Here is a 21,284-nt window from a genome sequence, read left to right as displayed (position 1 = left end):
CTAGTTTTCCAGTGGAAAAAGTTTTCAAAAAGACCAAATTCAAGTACCTAAAAAAAATCATTTTGATCCGGGTCTATATGACCCGAACAGAGTAAATGTGACTTTTTTTTTGCCAAGAAAAAAATTTTTCCCCCACCCCCACAAATATTTTTTTGATGATCAGCATTGTTAAATTGAGTAAATGAATGCGTAAGATTTTAAAGAATATTTCGGATTTGGAGCATAAAAAAATAAAAAGTGAAAATTGTTGCAAGCAGCCAGGGGGGGGGGAGGCCTTATTTCTGATGTTAAAAAAACAGTAAGAATCATTTTTTTCAGTTCCTTTATATTTTTCTTATATTCAGAAATGTTCAAGGTACCATTCCCACACCAACTCCAGTAAAATAGACTGCATTTTGCAAGCAAAACTATCCATAAATTGAAAAAACTTTCACAAAAACGGGGGGGAGGCACATTTATGGGCAAAATAAACCAATAAGGATTAATTTTTTCAGTTCAATTTTCATTCCATTGTGTGAAGAAATGTTCAGACTACTTTCCAAGTGAAAAAAGCTTTCAAAAAGACCAAACATAAGCACTGCAAATGAAGAGTTTTCGGTCCGGGTCAGGGTGACCCGGGAACATAACATTAGGGAGGTTTTTTTTTTCAGCAAGAAAGAAACCTCCCACCCCCCAAAAAAAATTCTCATAGAGAGAACCCCTGAAATGATGAAAAGTCATGAAATTTCAAGTTTCAGATATGCAGGGAAAATTTTTTACAGGGTCTCAAACCTTGATTTCGGGTCTCACAGACCCGAACAGAACAGCAGGGTTCCATTTGGACCCATTTCCCACAGAAAAGAAAACATCTGGAGTCATAAAACTCTTTTGACATCTAAAATGCAGATGACACGGCATATATCATTTTTTACCTTTATGAGCAGTTAGATTCTATGGTCAAATATGGACGATTCCACCAAGTACCATATTTTGAGAAAACATGCATTTGTGGTGCACCAGAAATAGAAGACATTGCACATGTGCTACTCAATTGTAAACTATACTCCTCAGTAAGACCTCAGTATTTACAGCCCCTACTTGACAAAATCATACACTGGGACTGTAAGAAACAATTATCATATTTTCTTCAGGGTACAAATATATATGTAGTTTCTAGAACCGCTAAGTTTATAGTCAGGGCTGTTCAGATGAGAATACGTTTAATAGAGCATATTGGGGTGGCATGCAAAGGAGATGAACTTACTTAAGAATATTTTATATCAGTATCTTAGATTTGTTTAATATAATCCTTTGCACGAGTTATATTCTCATGTTTTACTACTCAATTTTAGCTTATTATACTGCATTTTAACTTATTATTTATTCAAATTCCCTCTATTTTAGCCAATTTTATTGTATTTTAACCAGTCACAGTTTTATGACAACCGATGTGGTCCTTTTTCTCACTTTGATATGGTCGATTGACTAATCAAATAAAGTTGATATTGTGTATTGTGCTATGTATTAAAAAAAACTATAGTGTGTTGGATTTATGAAATCAATGAATTGCCACAGCAAAAACAATTTTTCATTTCTGTATGCTAGCACAGGGGTTGGCAAACTGTGGCTTGCAAGCCACATGTGGCTCTTTGACCCTGAGTTTCTGCCACTGCATATGTGTCACCATTTTGTTTTCAGCAGGGGGGGGGGTTTGAACGTAGGATAAGAGAGCTGCTGAAGCTCAAGGTCATATCCCATATCCTGAAAGTTGAACAGTCCTCAGTACTGAGCCCAACTACCCACCCTCCAGGTACAATTTTCCCTTCAAGAGAGCCACCTAGTCAATGGCTCTCGTAGCTATGATTTTCTCCCAGTAGCATGTGAGGAAAAGGGATGTGCCTGGAGAACTCTCTGAGAAGCAGCTGGAAGTGAACTCATTTTAGTTTTGGGCTCTGGGGATAGAAAAATATGTGCACAAAGTTAAAAGCAACACGCTCAGCCAAGCCAAGTGCCAAATCCGAAACAGGCCTGCTCGATAGCTATGAAAAATAATTACAGAAACAACAGCACACCAGTTATTATCATTATCATTATTATTATTATTATTATTAGTATTAGTATTAGTAGTATTTTTTATTAAATCAGGTTCATCATTTTCTTCAAGGCCATGCATTTCTAGGGCATGCAAAAGTTATAGGATAATTCATAATTTCCTACTTCTAAATAGGAGCAAGGAAACATAGATTCAAGTCCACCTTAAGACTTTCTGGGGGATACTTAATAGAATTCATACATGAGGGATACACCCCAAAACAACTTATAATGGGCCAAGATCTCCAGGCATTCCTTCTCCAGAGACATACCAAGAATAAATTGGAACTTTGAGGAAGATTTTGCCTTGGACTCTGATTTAAACTTAGATGTTAATTGGAACACTGACACCTTCTTTCAACACCTTGGAAGAAAGTTAGGATCAATATTTTAAAATGAACAAAGTGAAGGCAAACAGAAAAGGCAACTATCACCTACAAACTAATTTTGTAGTTCATATCTGGGATATGAACATAAACTGGCATCAACATTTAAAAATAAACCATGTGAAGAGTCAGGGAAAAGCAAGTATCGCCCATGAACTAATTTTGTAGTTCATATCATTTCTTTTTTACTAAAGAAAAAGGAATAAAGAATAAGGAAGCCACCCCGAGGTCCCCTGTAGAGCTGATGGGTAAGATACATGACAGATAGATACTGTAGATGATAGATAGATAGATAGATAGATAGATAGATAGATAGATAGATAGATGTAGATAGGTAGGTAGGACGGTAGGTGGGTAGGTGGGTTGATGGATAGATTGCTACATAGGCAGGCAGGCAGGCAGGCAGGCAGGCAGGCAGGCAGGCAGGCAGGCAGGCAGGCAGGCAGACCGACTGATTAACCGACTGACTAAGCAGGGGTTTGAACTAGAAGACTTCCAAGGTTGCTTCCAACTCTGTTCTATTCTATTCCATATTCTATTCCATAACCCTTACTACCCCTGTGAGTAATATTGTACTCAATGGTTGTCTAAGACATATATTTGGAGAACATCAAAGTATTGCCCAAGTATTTGGCTTGGGATGACTCCCAGGATCAGCTGGGAGAATCCCATGAATACTCATTCTCTTTCATGTCAATCTACCTCATAGGATTATTTGCTGTGAACTTCCAGGTAGAGATTGAGCCACGCTGGGAGGACAGGGAAAGAGTTCCGTCCCCGTATCTCCCCTTTTCATGCTGGGAAATCACTGATTGCGATTTGATTGAGCTCGGAGGGTGAGTGAGTGAGTGAGTGAATGAATGAATGAATGAATAAATAAACAAATAAATAAATAAATAAATAAATAAATAAATAAAAAGTAAGTAAGTAAGTAAGTAAACAAACAAACAAACAAACAAACAAACAAACAAACAAACAAATCTAATAGCTAAAACTGTAAGCTAAAATCCCATTATGTTAAAAAACAGTCAATCCACTCAATCACATCCACACATAACATTTCATGCTCGGAAAAGGAGGGGGCATCATTTAGCTACCCCATGCCTGGTGACATAGATGGGTCTTAAGGCTCTTGCGAAAGACGAGAAGAGTGGGAGCAGTGCGAATCTCTGGAGGGAGCTGATTTCAGAGGGCTGGGGCCACCACATAGAAGGCTCTACCCCTAGGCCCCATCAGACAACATTGCCTGGTCGATGGGACCTGGAGAAGGCCAACTCTGTGGGACCTTATCGGTCACTGGAATTTGTGCAGCAGAAGGCGGTCCCATAAGTAATCTGGTCCTGTGCCATGTAGGGCTTTATAGGTCATCACCAACACTTTGAATTGTGTCTGGAAACCAATCGGCAGCCAATTAGTATAGGGTTTCCTACCTGAGCAAGGAGATGGTTGGACTAGAAGACCTCCAATGTCCCTTCCAACTCCTATTATTCTATTCTATTCTATTCTATTCTGGATACAGTTTGAGTTATTTGTAAAAATAATTAAGATGGGGAACAAATGAATGAACAATTCTTTTACATAGTATCTTCTTAAACAACTACAGTGATGCTTGTCTAGAATGATGTAATGTGGAAGTGAAGTGAAGTAATAGCTTTAAACCCAGGGGTTTCGTCTGGCTAAGATGACTATTGGCAATTAAGTTAAATGACTATCATCAATCTTTTATGACACAGTTCCAGCAGCTTTCTCCCCCAAAATAATGAGAAATAATTCCAAAGAGTTTATAAGTAGTTTCATATATGCAATTGAGCACAAAGAGACGAGCCAGGATCTTGTCCCTTTGAATTGTGCTAGTGATTGCAATTTAGTGGACTGTGTTTGTTCTCATCATTGAATGTTTGACTAACTTGTTGATGTCGCCCTATCGGATGAGAGAACTGATATCATTATAAGTGTTAGCCAAATATCTTCCCAGATTTTACTGTTGATGGAAAAGAATAACTCAACAGAAAATGTGAAAATGTGGAAGATTGCTATTATAATGTGGTCACTGGTTGACATGAAGTGCTGGACTGATGCCAAAACGTGTCCCAGAAGTGATCCATCTTCTATCCTTCATGAGTGGTATCAACCAGGAAACCTCATCATTGGTGGCATCACAGCTCAAGTTGTATATGTGCTGGAGGAACATTCCTTTGAAGAGAATCCTTCACAGAAATCATTTATGCCACCTTTGTAAGAATTTATCTTTTCCTTCCTTTTTCTCCGCATATGTTGTTGGGGACTGCAAATAACTGTCTATTTATTGTCTGTATAACTTTCTCCATCTACCCTCCATCCCTCACTCCCTCATCCATCATCTATCCATCATCTATCCCTATCTATCTATCCATCATCTGTCCACCATCTATCCATCCATCTATCTATCATCTATCCATGCATCCATCCATTTATCTCCTGGCTGTTTCTAAGACAAGGAGAAAATATTGCAAGTTTGCACACCCAGTATTTCATCAACTGTATTTGTAATAAGCAGTAGAGACAATGTTGCAGCCAGATCTTCAAAGAGTCTGAGTCCTTTAAAACTCCCAATTACACTTTTGTGGTTCAAGTTAACTAATCTGTAAAATATTACACAATAATCCCATCGTCAGTTCATCAATAGTTGATGAACAGGATCGGGGTGAAATGTTCCCAGTTTGCTCTGGCCTGTTGGTCATCGGAGAGGCAGTCATGAAGGCAGCCCCACTGCTGCCATTTGGGTTCCTTTACCCTCTGTGCATGCACAGAACACTTTGCACATGCACAGAGGGGAAAAGAACCAAAGTGGTAGAGTTCAGGTGGGTGGGCAGAGCCTCTGGCTGCCTTTGTGACCAGCTCTGTGACGACCAACAGGCACAAGAGAACCGGGAGTGTTTCATCCCCAAACATGATCCAAAGCATTAGATACCTTGTGTGTGGTGTTGGGAATTGAAAGTGACTGATTGTTTGCTGTATCAACCATTGCATAAAATTAATAAAAACCTTTTATGAAATTCACATTAAGTTCTATGGAGTCAATACAACAAGCTTAAAGCAGTTCACATTTTCTGCATGGAGCCAGTTCCTTCTTTGTTACTCAAATCTCACTGTGCCCATTATCCACTTACATATGCTAGGTGAATCATCTTTCCTCTCTCAAATAACCTGCAGATGTTATCTTACACCTTGGAAAACCTAGATAGGGTTATAGAGATTTGCTTCCTATTCTTCTTTTTTCATTTAATGTTGAATGTGAAGAGATGTTTTGAGATTGCCACCATAAACACTAAAATTGCAATCCCAACGCTTTTTAAAAAGGATACCAGATTGGAGAACAGAAATCCAATTCAACTCTGAGATTTCTTGATGGAAATCTATTGTAGCATCAAATTTTGGAATCAGTATATTCTATTATTTTTTAAAAAAAAATTCCTTCACAAATTCCATTTTTATAACAAAAACACACGCTTTCTTCAGTCTGTCTCTACACTTCCCTCCCTCAACCTTCATCCCCTCTTCCTACTTTTTCTCCCCCTTCTACTTCCCTCCATTCATCATCTCTCTATTAATTACTCTCTATATTTTCTACTTCTTTCCACTCCTTCTCTTCTACCTCCCCCTTCTACTTCCTCCCTCTGATACTCCCCGTGTGTCTCTCATCCTCACTCAGCTTATATTTGGTAGACTGATATCACGTTTCTTATTTTTATACTAACAGTGCCACTTCTCAAATAATTATTTTTGTTAAATTTCTATGTTTATAATTTTTATAACTTAAAATCTCAAGCTAATAATTCTTGTTCTTATTCACTTTTACATCATATTTACTTCAATGACATCAATAATCTCAAATTCTTTTCATTGTATTATCATGTTTACAAAATGTTCCCATATATCATATATCTTATATAAAGAAATAATAATTTTATAATTTATGCTTTCTTCTAAAAATTCATTTGATTCAACCAGAAACTTTTAAAAAATAATAATAATAATAATCACATTGTTTATTCAGTCTAAACCTATCCCCACTCCTCCAATCTTTAACCTTTAGTTGTCTTATTCCCTATTAGTAATAATTATAACTATATTAAAATATTGAAAAATGAAAGAGATGATAAGAAAATCTGTTTTCTGTATCTTCAATCATCTATTTTCTTTAGTTTTTCATTCTCCTTTTCTTAACCTATTTTTCCTTCCTTTTACTTTTATAGCCTCAGCTTCTTTCCCTCCAAATTTCCCCCCTCTTTTTAAAGTATAATATTTGCCTAATTCTATTTTATGTCTTCTTAACCTCTTCTCTATATTTTCCCCTTCTATTTTAAGTTGTTTCCTCCAATATCAATACCAATATTTTCCCATAGTCTCTTTTTGTCACAGTGAAATCCAGGGTAATTATCATATGTTTCATCATGCTCATCAATTTGTCCATTCAAAATGCCTTTTTTCTGTAGGACAGAGACAGTAGGCACAATGTTGTGCTTATGTACACCCCTTACAAACCTCTTTAAAAAGGGGAGAAGTTAACTATAGACAACCTAAGGTTAAAGTTTTTGGGGAAGAAACCACAGAGTCAGGTAGTGCATTCCAGGTGTGATCGCTCTATTGCTGGAGTCATATTTTCTGCAGTGTAATTTGGAGTGGTTTACATTCAGTTTGTATCTATTACATGCTTGTGTGTTGTTGTGGTTAGAAAGGACATTTTGGTATATGCTTTTATGAATTACAGTTAAATCTGATTGGAGGCAATATAGTTGTAAATTGTCTAATCGCAGTATTTCAAGTCTGGTGAAGTAAGGTATTTTGTTGCGAGATGAGGAGTGAAGGACTTTTCTTGTGAAATATGTCTGAACTCTCATAATTGTATTAATGTCTGTTATGCAATGTGGGTTCCATACAGGTGAGCTGTATTCTAGAATTGGTCTGGCAAATGTTTTGTATGCTCTGGTTAGCATACAAAATGTTTCTAGAGAAGATGCTACGTGAAATAAGATTAACAATTCTTAATGCTTTTTGGCAATGTTGTTACTGTGGGCTCTAGCAGTTGGGTCATTGGATATGAGTACTCCAAGGTCTTTGACAGAGTGAGTGTTGTTTACAAGTTCATTTCCATCAAGAATATAGTTAGTATTCTGATTCTTTTTACCCATGTATAAGACAGCATTTGTTGATTGGGATTTGAAGTTGCCAATTGTTAGACCATTCAGCTACATAGTTAAGGTCCTTTTGAAGGGTAGCAGCATTGTCGGTGGCATTAAATAGTTTAAAATCATCGGCAAAGAGGACACAGTTGCTTGTAATGTTGTCACAAAAATTGTTTATGTATAGTATGAAGAGCGTTGGATCTAAAACACTGCCTTGAGGGACACCACTGTTGACAGGAGCAGGGTTAGATATGGCACTTCCTATTTTGACAACTTGTTGCCTGCTAGACAGGAACACTGTTATCCAATCATGTAGTGGTCTGGAGATGCCGTAGGATTTTAGTTTTTAGTTTTTAGTTTTCAGATTTTAGATTTTAGTTCAGAAGACGTTTGTCATAATTACAAGTTATGCATGGTATGTTTGTGTGTATGTTTGGTTTTATTATAAGGGTTTTTAGTTGTTTTATTAATTGGATTGCTACATGCTGTTTTTATCATTGTTGTTAGCCGCCCCGAATCTGCGGAGAGGGGCGGCATACAAATCCAATAAGTAAGTAAGTAAGTAAGTAAGTAAGTAAGTAAGTAAGTAAGTAAGTAAGTAAGTAAGTAAGTAAGTAAATAAATAATAAACTACTGTATTACAGACTTTTAAAAAGTCTATGTAGATTGCATCTATTGATTTACCCTGATCTAGTTGAGTGGTCCATAAGTTTTTGCATTGTAAGAATTGCAGATTCTAGGACAATTTTTTTCCTGAAACCAAATTGTTTGTTGGAAAGTAGGATACTGCAAATGCTCTATTCCCACTCAATTCCAGGGGAAGAATATTGCAAAATCTCCATTCTGACCCCAATTTGGGGCCAGCCAGAGGTGGTATTTGCTAGTTCTTTGAACTACTCAAACTTTCTTCTATCAGTTCTCCAGAACCTGTTGGAACCTGTCAGAAATTGATGAATTTCACCCCTGCTCATACTGGTGCCAGTGCAGCAAAGAACAGGGAAGCTCGGTACTTAGGAGCATAGGTATTTGCCCAATGTCTGAACACTGACATTGAGATATGCACTGGGTTATATATATTAAAAATAAAAACAAGATAGCGGAAGTTACTAGCGGAAGCAATTCTTACAAAAGCGAGATAGAAAGTTAAACAAATTCTACTTCTCCTATCATTATATCCCTTCACATTGTTAGTATGAGGTCAATGTATTAGCTTAGGTTTTAATTGGACCTTGCATTAGTCATAATAAAAATAATAACCTCGTCTGCTTTCTAACTCTGCAGTTAAATTGCACATCATATTTTCCCACAAGCTAGTCCAGTTGTAGACATTTGTCTCATAATGCACCAAATATTTCTCACTATTTTTATACAGTGTCCACAGTCTACTACAATTTGCAAGCTTTTAGTGTTGCATCCCTGAATATATTTTCCTTTACTCAATCAGTTTCATTTCACTTGTCTTCAATTATGTTGCCAGAGCTATTTTAAAGTTATACCAGCATTCCCTGAGTTTGGCATTTGCGGTGAAAGAGATCAACTCAAATCCAAGACTTTTGTCTAATGTTACATTGGGATTTTTCATCTGTGACAACTATTTTGATGCCCGTCTGACTTACCGTTCCACTTTGGAACTGCTCTTCCGGTCCGATCAATTGATTGTCAATTACAGATGTGACATTAAGGAGAATCTTGTTGTAGCCATCATTGGAGGATTCGGTGCTGATATTTCATTCTTCATGTCAGATATCATAAGTCATTATAAAATTCCCCAGGTAAGATACAGTGTGTATGGACAGGTATGAAAACTCATCCATGTAGCAAAAATGTAAGGAATTGGAAATGATCATTTATCAAGTAGAAATTAGATTGTGCTTGAATGATGCATAAAAAGGCCTGATGGAATTTGGGAGATAGAATTGAGCCATATTTGATGCATCTCATTGCAGAAGGTGAAAATGTGTGGTCCTGATTTTTGGTGTAAATACATCCTGATCTATGGCAGCTAACAGGTGACTTGTGAAGTTTCCAAAATATGTTCTAATTAATTCATGAGTCACAAGCTTTCAATAGAAACTTCAAAAGAAATATAACCCTTTACAGTAGACCCCCGCTCGTTGCGAGGGTTCCGTTCCAGGACCCCCCGCAACGAGCGGGTTTTCGCGAAGTAGCGCTGCGGAAGTAAAAACACCATCTGCGCATGTGCAGATGGCGTTTTTACTCCCACAGCGCTAGCGAGGAGCCGAAGATTGGGGGCGGGGCGGCTGTTTGCCGCTGGCATGGAGGGCTTCCTAGCAGCCCCCCAAACCCGGGTTGGGGGTCCGGGGGGCGCTGGCTCTCGGCGCTTTCGAGCTGAGTCCGGGAGCGAATTCGCTTCCGGACTCAGCTCAAAACCGCCGATAGCAAGCGGCAAGGAACGGCTTGTCTCGGCGCTTTCGAGCTGACCGGACTCAGCTCGAAAGCGCCGAGACAAGCCGTTCCTTGCCGCTTGCTATCGGCGGTTTTGAGCTGAATCCGGAAGCGAATTCGCTTCCGGACTCAGCTCAAAACCGCCGATAGCAAGCGGCAAGGAACGGCTTGTCTCGGCGCTTTCGAGCTGACCGGACTCAGCTCGAAAGCGCCGAGACAAGCCGTTCCTTGCCGCTTGCTATCGGCGGTTTTGAGCTGAGTCCGGAAGCGAATTCGCTTCCGGACTCAGCTCAAAACCGCCGATAGCAAGCGGCAAGGAACGGCTTGTCTCGGCGCTTTCGAGCTGACCGGACTCAGCTCGAAAGCGCCGAGACAAGCCGTTCCTTGCCGCTTGCTATCGGCGCTTTTGAGCTGAGTCCGGGAGCGAATTCGCTCCCGGACTCAGCTCAAAAGCGGCGAGAATGAACGGCGTGGGCGGGCGAAGGGCGGGCGGCAGCGAGGAGTTTGCGTGGGCGGTGGGGAAACTCCTCGCTGACGCCAGCAAGAGGGGGAAGACCCAGGGAAGCCGCTGCCATCTACGCATGCGTGCCTGGCACGCATGCGTAGATGGTATTTTTGACTTCCGGGTTGAAAAATAGCGAAGTACCCTGTTCGCAATGGTTGGGGACGCAATAAACGGGGGATCACTGTATTAGGAGCAATTATTTCCGCAATACTCAGATGCAGTCAGAACTGAGCTCATGTAGTTACCCACCCTCATGACCCTGTTTCCTCCTCCTCACTGGGCATGTCGTAAATCACGTACTCCAATTAACCATGTTAGTGGGCTATGAAACCCACTCCTGCTTACTCCATTAACTCAAGACACAATCAGTAAAAGAAACATTTATGTAATGTAGTTTCATTAGGACAATCAGCAACTCTATCTATCTATCTATCTATCTATCTATCTATCTATCTATCTATCTATCTCTATTTATTGGACTTATATGCTGCCCTTCTCCATGGAAATCGGGGCAGCTCACAACACATCAATAAAAAACACAGTATATAAAACACATCTAAATCCAATTAACATATCCTGGGCCCTGGTGTTACCAGCTGATGCAGAGAGTGAGGCAGAAATAGACCTAGATGAACCTGAAGGACCACCAGAGGTGGCAGAGATGCCATTGATAATAGGGTCTGACTTGGAGGAGGAGGAGGAAGACTATGCACCTTTGTTAGATGCCCACTTTAGAAGACTAAGAAAAAGACAAGAATGTATGAGAAAAGGAAGTAATCTGTAGTTTGTTAACTTTAGGGAATTGTTGACCATTCTCCATTTATGGGTGGCTGGTGGGAAATTTGGGGTGGAGTTTCAACATTTGGTAATGGAGTTAGTTGATGTTTGGGGGTTCCAGCCATGCTAAGTGGGACAACTGTTATTTTTCAGTTAAAAATACATGGAGTAAAAGTGCCCTGTCTGCGGAGAGGCTGGAAAGCAATAACTGTAAGTCAGTGAAACTGGAGACTCTTTATCTCATAAAGGAATATGCAATTAGTTTTGATCTTCGGCAGCAGCCTAGCCACTAGACTGTTATCTCTTAACTCCTCTCACTGAGAAGCTGCCAAGATGAGCTCACATGCATTACTTTGGCTTCTATAAACTTGCTTTCTATATAAAAAAGATCGGTTTGAGATATCAGCACATGGATTCCTCCTTTGTTTTCAATCTATGTAGGTCTGAAATAGAACAGAGTGCCTCAACAAAAGGCAAAATATGTGTCTAAGAAAGAAAGAAAGAAAGAAAGAAAGAAAGAAAGAAAGAAAGAAAAAAGAAAGAAAGCAGGCTATGGTGCAAAGATTTATTTAGAATTGAAAATGGAATCCCATGCAAGGAAAGAGTTTGGAAAAAAATGCACATATCTGCATGTTCTTTAGGAAAATATATTTCTCAGCTTGGTTGAGGCATTCCTACCCTAAGAACTAATTAAACATCTTATTTTAGCTTGCTTATGGCTCTTTTGCTCCGGAGAAGCCTGGAACAAAGATGTCTGCTTCCTTTTACCGGATGGCTCCGGATGAAAACCTTCAGATTGCAGGGCTTATCCATTTGCTGAACCATTTTGGATGGACGTGGATTGGCCTCTTAATTCTGGATGATGACAGTGGAGACAATTTCCTCCAAGCCCTGGAGCCACTTCTGTCTGAAAATAGGATCTGCTCAGCCTTTGTGGAGAGAATGCCCAAACAAGCATTTTTTTCTGTGTTTCAAAATGCAATTGTGGATAGGATAAATATTTATTGGCTGGACATCAGAATCAACACATTCCTCTTTTATGGGGAAAGCACCACAGCAATGCTTCTCTTTATGTTCCTTAAATATACATTTTCTTTTAAACTCTTGGGGAAAATGTGGATTCTAACAGCTCAAATGGATTTAACATTAACGGGTCTCCATAGACCATCAGATTTGCAAATATTTGATGGAGCAATTTCCTTTGCTATTCATTCCAATGAACTACCGGGTTTTGAAGAATTCCTTGGGGACATCAAACCATTCCAGATCCAACGAGACAGTTTGTTGAAAGAATTCTGGGAACATGGCTTTGATTGCTTCTTTTCAGGAAATAATAAACCAGTGGAAAGTAATGAAATATGTACTGGGAAGGAAGAGCTAAATAACCTTCCTCGGCATTTATTTGAAATGACTGGTCACAGTTACAGTATCTACAATGCAGTCCATGCTGTAGCACATGCTGTTTATGATATGAATGTACATATGTCTAAATATACAAGAGTAGCTGAAAGTGTAAGGAATGAGCTTCAAGATCAAGGGACCTGGAAGGTAATAACTTGTGAATTAATTCATTTTCAGGACTAGACTAGACAAGACAAGACAAGACAAGACAAGAGTAGAGTAGAGTAGAGTAGACCAGACCAGACCAGACCAGACCAGACCAGACCAGACCAGACCAGACCAGACCAGACCAGACCAGACCAGAATAGAATAGAATAGAATAGAATAGAATAGAATAGAATAGAATAGAATGAATGTGGGCCCACTTCCAAGCACACAGAGAACTGGTGGTGAAAATTATAATAGTACCCCAAACTGGCAAATATCACCTCTGTCTAGCCCTATCCCTGCCCACCACACCCCTTCCAGGAGTTCCAGCACAGTCCATTTTTGCTTCCAGGTAAGTGCAGGGAGGCTTCCCTGAAGCCTGTTAGGACAGAAATGGTAGGGTGAGGGTCAATTTTTGCTCCAATGAGACTTCTCCAAGGCCTGCTAGGCCAAAAACAGGGAGGGGAGCTGAGAAAGAAAGAAAGAAGGGAGGGAGGGAAAAAGGAGAGGAAGGAAGGACCACAAACCTGGCACTAGATGCATCTTCACAGGATACCTTGAAATAGCACAGCCATCCAGGGCTGGAAGGGATCTAGAGGTCATCTAGTCCAACCCCCTGTTCCAGCGGGACATTGTTAAAGTGAATTTCTGTCTTCTGATTCCCCAAGTCACATGACTCCACCAAGCCACACCTACAGAACTAATAGGGGGAAAAATTAGACTTCAACAATGGGTACAAGCCATTGTGATATCAATATGGTAAAATGTACCCATATTTTTCTCTTGTGGAAACCCATAGTTGTACCTTTTGCAAGCCCTGACTAAAACTGATTGATAGAAAAATCATGCTGTTTTTATTTTTATAGAGATAATTTTCAGAAATATAAATTTCTTGATATTATCCGTTTTTTCCTGTCCTTTAAATTTAGCTTCACTGGTTCCTTCAAGGCCTTTCATTCAATAATTCACTTGGAGAGTCTGTATCCATCAGCCACCATGGAGAAGTGCTTTCTGGATTTGATATTGCAAATGTGGTCATGTTTCCAAACAACTCCTACCGTAAAGTGAAAATTGGAAAGATGGACCCCAAAGCACTTGTTGAAGATGAATTTGTGATTTGTGAATATTTAATTGTGTGGCACAAAGATTTTGAGCAGGTATGGATTTTGAAGGATTTTATAATTTTGGATGGAGAATCAGCAGTGTTAAAGAATCTGTCCCATATTTTTATATCAGTTAAAGTATTCTGTACTCAATAAATGGGAGTTGTCTCCTAATCTAGGAGAATTATAATTGGCAAATAATTTACAAGGGAGCTTGGAAATTTACAGGGGGATTTGGGAGTGCTTGGGGCAGTAGTGGGTTCTAATTAGTTTGCCACTGTGCGATGCTTCTGTGCATGCACAGAAGCATCTCAGGTAGGTGGGCAGAGCCTCCCGCTGCAGCTACCAGTTCTAAAAACTGGTCCAAACCAGGAGCAACCCACCCCTGGCTTGGAGGCTTGGGAAGATGGGCATTTTGTTGTGCTTCTTACTTAGTTGTATGAACAAAAGTGTAAAAAAATGAGTAACTGACTCACCTCGAGGCTCAACTACTGTAACGCTCTCTACATGGGGCTACCTTTGAAAAGTGTTCGGAAACTTCAGATCGTGCAGAATGCAGCCACGAGAGCAATCATGGGCTTTCCCAAATATGCCCATGTCACACCAACACTCCGCAGTCTGCATTGGTTGCCGATCAGTTTCCGGTCACAATTCAAAGTGTTGGTTATGACCTATAAAGCCCTTCATGGCACCGGACCAGATTACCTCAGGGACCGCCTTCTGCTGCACGAATCCCAGCGACCAGTTAGGTCCCACAGAGTGGGTCTTCTCCGGGTCCCATCAACCAAACAATGTCATTTGGCGAGACCCAGGGGAAAAGCCTTCTCTGTGGCGGCTCCGGCCCTCTGGAACCAACTCCCCCCAGAGATTAGAATTGCCCCCTCCCTCCTTGCCTTTTGTATGCTGCTTAAAACCCACCTCTGCACACAGGCCTGGGGAAATTGAGATACACTTTCCCCCTAGGCCTTTAAAATTTTATACATGTATGTGTGATTGGTTTTGATATAATGGGTTTTATCTGTTTTTAGTATTGGATTATACTGTTTTGTTACTGTTGTTAGCCGCCCCGAGTCTGCAGAGAGGGGCGGCATACAAATCCAATAAATAAATGAATGAATGAATGAATGATGGCTAGACATTATAAATTCCATCAACTTGATAAAGAATTAGAATTGTAAAATTTAATTGAGTAGGAAGATAGAAGCACAATGAAGGATGCTATTTTTATTTATGTTCTACTTGTGTAAAGCTAAATATTAAATCTAACAGTAGGGTTTTTTAAAAAAAAAATCAGACTGGTGAACAGAGGGAAAAACTTAGAGGAAACCAACTGCATTATTTAGCAAGTGTCAGAGAGATTTCTAGGTCCTGTGTTGTATTTCATGATTTTGATTTCTGCTACTTTATGTGTGTACATGTAAATTAGAAGATACCAGTATTACTCAATTCCTTAGTCTTTAATTCTTTCTTGGTTTCTCAACAGATCTTGCCCCGTTCAGTGTGTAATGACCCCTGTCCTGCTGGCTATCAGAAGAAAAAGAAAGAAGGGGAGAAATTTTGCTGCTATGATTGTGATCCATGTTCTGATGGGAAGATGTCAAACATGTCAGGTAAAATTTTCTCTATTTTATTGTCCTCTCCTCTCCTCTATGACATATTATATTTGCCCCCTGCAAAGTTCACCAGATGGTAAATTGCTCTTATTTACAACTGGAACTGATTTGCTTGCTTCATTTATTCCAATATCAATTCTCATACTAGAAGATTTCAGTCCACCTGGAATCATCAAGTCCAGTAATACCACAGTGAAAAGCTTTCAGCTAATTCCTAAAATGAACAAAAAAGGCCATTAGATAGCGGCCCATGCAACTCTCTCTTCTCTAGGTTTTCAGCATTCAGTCTAGTTTACAGAGGATGTGATTCTGAAGTATTGAAACTGGGGAAGAAAGATCTAGAATGTTGCTGGTACTCAACAAAGGTCGAAGCTGATCCATATAGAATTATTATAATCTGCCCCATACTTACTGCATCAGCAAATGGCTTCACCAAAATCTTAATTCTGTTTTATATCACACAGTGAGGAGGGAATGAATAAAATTTTGTGGGAGTATGCAGAGGAAATGATGTCACAATTGTCAGATGCAATCAATGAGATTTATTCCAGATTGTACATAGGCCTTTATGCATTGGTGGGCAGCAGCTGGTTTAATAACCGGTTCAGTTATCACACACTTTGCACGCTTCATGTGATTGTGCACGTAATGAGCTTATGGGCAGTGTTCAAAATACAGCAATTTTAAGCTCAGCTGCTTACCTTTTAAGGTAGGCTTAGAGGAGCAGAGGTAAGTAGAACAGTGGAGGCATGGAAATTAGCTGTGCCACACAAATCGATTGAACCAGAAAGAGGAAATAAAAGACAAGATAGCATAGGGGCGGGTGGGCTGGGCCAACTGATTATTGGAACTACTGGTTCGTCCAAACTGGTCTGAACTGGCAGCATCTCACCACAACCTTTATGCAAGTCCAGAGAAGATTCCTGGGGAGAATTCCTCCATGATTATTTAGAAATGGTTCAAACCTGTTGGAGCTGAGGAAGTGAAGAGGGTTCCTGGAATTGTGATCTTAATCCTGTTTTCTAGTTCCATGACCAACTTGGGTTGTTAAAGTAGCCCAAAGATAGATAGACAGGCAGACCGATTAAAGTCCAATGCCATGTTTTGCATGCACGTAATAGTTATGACACTATTTGAAAATATGCAGGATTTAAGTAGTAGGTTTAAATAGTAGGGTTTTTTTTTTTAAATGACAGCGCTTCAATCAAACATTTGTGCCTACCATTTGCCATTTTGAATTACTTTTCATAATACCATCCATGCCTAAGACCTGGAGAATGAAAGACTGAAGAAAGATTTTGGTGCTAAAAAATGTGATTACCACTAATCTATCTGATGATGATGATGATGATGATTATGATGATGATAATAATAATAATAATAATAATAATAATAATAATAATAATAATAATAATAATAATAATAAATTATTAGATTTGTATGCCACCCCTTTCCGAAGACTTGAATATTCTATTCCCCATCCCCAACTGAAAATAACTTAGTTACAACTGTCAGTTGCCTTGTATTAACATGCTGTGATGCTAAGAAGTTACACATTCTACATAAATTTTCAAGATTTAAGTGTCACCAAGCCTGATCATAACTACATATTAATTTTCAAAAGTTAATTGTCAATTCATCAAGCCCAATCACATAGTTTTGTAGTGAAATACAGGTATCCAGCTTATGATGCATAATATTCCTACCTCATTAGCTTACTTTTATTCTCATCAAATGATCAAATCCAGTCCTTTTCAAAGTTTACTACTTTATTGGGAGTTGGAAGGATACAAATCTGAGAATTTCAAAACCAACGTTCTGAGGTTTGTAGGGTAGACTTTGCGCGGTTATGTTGGAAAACTACTGATGTAATCTAATATTTCAATTGGTGCTGCATCAATCATTATTATTTGATTCCAAGTTTCATAGCATTTGTCTTATTTGCAGACATGATTGCCTGTTCTGAATGTCCAGAAGATCAATATCCAAGTAAGGACAAGGTTCGGTGTATTGCCAAAATTGTAACTTTTCTAACTTTTGAAGAACCTTTAGGGATCAGTTTGGTTGTTGCTGCTGCTTTACTCTCAATCATTACAACGCTCATACTTGTGATATTCATATCTTATAAAGACACCCCTATGGTTAGAGCTAACAACAAGGACCTCACCTACACCCTCCTTATCTCTCTTCTGCTTTGCTTCCTCTGCTCTTTCCTCTTTGTTGGCAAACCTCTTAAACTGATTTGCATCTTACGACAATCTGTGTTTGGCATCATCTTCTCTGTGGCCATTTCTTCTGTATTGGCCAAAACTATTACAGTCATTGCAGCATTCATGGCCACCAAACCAGGGTCCAGCATGAGAAAATGGTTGGGGAAAAGACTGTCCTTCTTAATAGTTTTTCCTGGCTCCTTCATTCAAGCAGGCATTTGTTTGGCATGGATAATCACTTCTCCCCCCTTTCCAGAAGTTAACATGCAATCAGTGACTGAAGAGATCATAGCAGAATGTAATGAAGGGTCCGTTATGATGTTTTATCTTGTCTTGGGCTATATGGGATTTCTGTCTCTCATCAGCTTCATGGTGGCTTTCCTGGCTAGGAACCTACCTGACACATTTAATGAAGCCAAGTTCATCACTTTCAGCATGTTGGTGTTTTGCAGTGTTTGGTTGTCTTTTGTTCCCACCTATTTGAGCACCAAAGGAAAGTATATGGTAGCTGTGGAGATCTTCTCCATCTTAGCTTCTAGTGCTGGATTATTGGGATGTATCTTTTTCCCCAAATGCTACATTATTTTGCTGAGGCCTGAACTCAACAGCAAGGGTCAACTTGTAAAAATTAAACATTTCTGACTATCAAATAGTAGTTGCATATATTTCTACTGTGAAAAGGAATTGGTAATCCTTTTCTCAGAATAAAGCAAGGCTTATTAGCTCTGACAATTTTATCAACATTTTATATGTATAACATTATAACAGAGTTTGTCAAATTCTTATAGCAATAGAAGTAGCAATAGCATTGAGGCTTCTATACCACTTTATAGTGTTTTTCAGCCCTCTCAAAGCAGTTTACAGATTCAGTATTTTGCTCACACAATCTGGATCCTCATATTACCAAACTCAGCAGGAATGAAGGCTGAGACAACCTTGAGCCAGTCAGGATCGAATTGCTGGCTATGAGAAGAATTAGCTTGCAACACCGAATTCCAATCACTTCATCACCACAACTCCTCCTTATGAACAAAAATGGAAAATAAACTTTTTCACTGTATTATGAGCTTTTAATAAAAAAAATTCTTTTAGTTCCGAGTATTTCCATGGGTAATTCAATCTTCTTCAAAAGAAATGGGTGAGAATAGTCACCAAGGAAATCAACAGGAGTTCAAAAGAACAATAAAAACATTTATTAGACTTTTACAAAATTTATTTATTAATTAGATTTCTATGCTGCCCTTCTCAAAGCAACTCATGGTACTTAATTCCCTATAACTTTACATCATTCTGACATCTGCACACTTTCTCTATCTAATGGTTAGCATATCCCTTTCCCACACTATAGTAGTATAAACATTTCATCTCTAAGCATAAACATATCCTGTTTATGAGAACAGAAGTAAAGCTGACAAGCAAAAAAAAATTGGTTATACATACATACATACATACATACAAACATACATACATACATACATACATACATACATAATAAAAATGGCTACACCATTGCTCTTATTACATTTCTTATATTTTTACATGAATAAAGTTCCATTTCTCACAATGCGTTTGATAAATGAAAAAAAATATGTACTATCTAAGTAATATACTTTGGCTTTTATCATCCTGAAGCAGAGAAAAGGAAGGGAGGGGGTAAATGTGATCCACAAAGAGCTTTCAATCTTCTTAACTTCAGTTACAAGCAAATTCTTAAAGGAAATGTTCTACACACATTTCTCTGTCTATGTTATAATATCCTGATAATTCTCAATTTATGACTATTCATTCAGCAACCATTTGAAATAATGAGGGTTTTTAATGAAAGGACTGATGACACATGGTCAAAGTTATGGTCATTGCACAACTCTTGTGGTCGTTAGGTATGCTTCCATTCAAAATCAAGGAAAGAAAACCCCCAACTCCATTTGATAGAGATGAGTTCTTTTACTAGGCAAGATGGGACAGCAACAAAAGGAAAGCAAGCTCTGGGGCAAAAGGCACATAAAATGCATATAGAAAGAATCCCCAAACCCTCCCTCTTAACCCCCCTGGGCAAGTCATCCAATCTCTATGCCCCAAGATGTCAGGTGGGTGCACCGACTGTTTGGGCTTCCACATCTGGTCTGATAAAGCTGTTGACCTTGAGCAGGCTATAAACATGTCCATGTAGACTGACAATATGCAATGATAACTTAGATTTTAGGTTTTATTAGATTTATAGGATGCCCAACTCCTGATTGACTCCCTAACTTCCTAATCAAACACAAGTAGAGCAACCTCTGGCATGCTTCCCCCCTCACCAAAATACCTAACCTCCTCCTCCTATTTCTATGGCAGTTGAAGCAAGGAGGCAAAATGGAGGTGGATAGTGGTCATATGATCAGAATCAGGAGTTTCATACCCTGCTGCCACTCAATGGCCAGAGTCATATTAACCCCCTGATCCACCCCACCAACATAACATCTTTTGACTCTCCCTTCTGACTCTTGTTGCTCCTTTGCTCAGCTTTGGCTGAGGAAAAATAAAAAAGCCCACCTCGCAAAAATTTCCTATGGAGCTTGTTCTGTCGGGCTCTCTGGTAGAGAATACTCGCAAAAATTCACAGGTACAAATTTCAGACACACACACGTTTGAAAATTCAAAACAATGTTCTTTATAATGAAAATTCACTTAAACCAAGTCGTCTTTTGGTATAGCCGAGAGCACTCGTCTCCAAACAAACTGGTAATTTGTACAAGTCCCTTATCAGTTCTGTGATACTTAGCTTGCAGCTGTGAGGTAATTCACAGTCCTTCTTCTTTCACAAAGTGAAACACACTTTGCTCTGGTTTAGTTTCAAAGCAGGGAAAAATCAGCACACAAAAGGTCAAAGTCAGTAAAGCAGTCATGAAACACAATGATCAGATAATTCTCCACAATGGCCAAACCCACAGGCTGCTATTTATAGCAGCCTCACTAATCACCACAGCCCCACCCAACCACAGGTGGCCTCATTTTCTTTGATAATAATCTCTCAGTTGTTGTTGCCTATGCATCGCTCTCCACATGCGTGGCTGTATCATTAACTCTTGTTCCGAATCCAAGGAGGAGCTAGAGAATTGATCTTCTTCTGAGCTGTCTGCCCCACTCTCCTCCTCCCTGTCACTCATGTCTTCTTGGTCAGAGGAGCCTTCATCAGCAGATTCCACCGGGGGCAAAACAGGCCTGCAGCATGTGGATGTCTCCCCCACATCCACAGTCCTTGCGGCAGGAGCTGGGCCAGAGCTAACCACAACAGAGCTAGACAAAGAAAGACCTACCAAGTTTTCCCCAAAATAAAATCCTGTCCTTTTTTTTTTTTGCCACCAAGAAAGGCACCAGGTCTTATTTTGGGGGGGATGTCATCCACTGACTTACCTCACTTGTGCACATCACCCCAGCCTCTTTTTTTGCTATCAAAGGCCTTCAAAAACTTCTTCAGCAGCTAGCAAGGCTTTCCTGACGACCTCTGCAGCCAATAAA

General features: G+C 39.3%; 2 protein-coding genes across 2 annotated transcripts in view; one reads left to right on the top strand and one right to left on the bottom strand.

Moving 5' to 3' along the window:
• The window catches only part of LOC139154299 (uncharacterized), a 1,065,525-nt gene that overhangs the window by 167,643 nt on the left and 876,598 nt on the right, over positions 1 to 21,284 (bottom strand). The gene's annotated exons all lie outside the window — the stretch shown is intronic.
• LOC139154460 (vomeronasal type-2 receptor 26-like) lies at positions 9,121 to 18,425 on the top strand. The gene is made up of 5 exons (XM_070729094.1): positions 9,121 to 9,393; positions 12,018 to 12,857; positions 13,787 to 14,014; positions 15,444 to 15,570; positions 17,521 to 18,425. Exons 1-5 carry the CDS (start codon positions 9,358 to 9,360, stop codon positions 18,423 to 18,425), a joined length of 2,136 nt encoding a protein of 711 aa, XP_070585195.1. The 5' UTR covers positions 9,121 to 9,357.

This window comes from Erythrolamprus reginae, chromosome Z (assembly GCF_031021105.1).
Source record: "Erythrolamprus reginae isolate rEryReg1 chromosome Z, rEryReg1.hap1, whole genome shotgun sequence".
In the NCBI taxonomy this organism is placed as follows: Eukaryota; Metazoa; Chordata; class Lepidosauria; order Squamata; family Dipsadidae; genus Erythrolamprus; species Erythrolamprus reginae.
The sequence above is the reverse complement of the archived record's forward strand: the minus strand, read 5'-3'. Positions and strand labels throughout refer to the sequence as shown.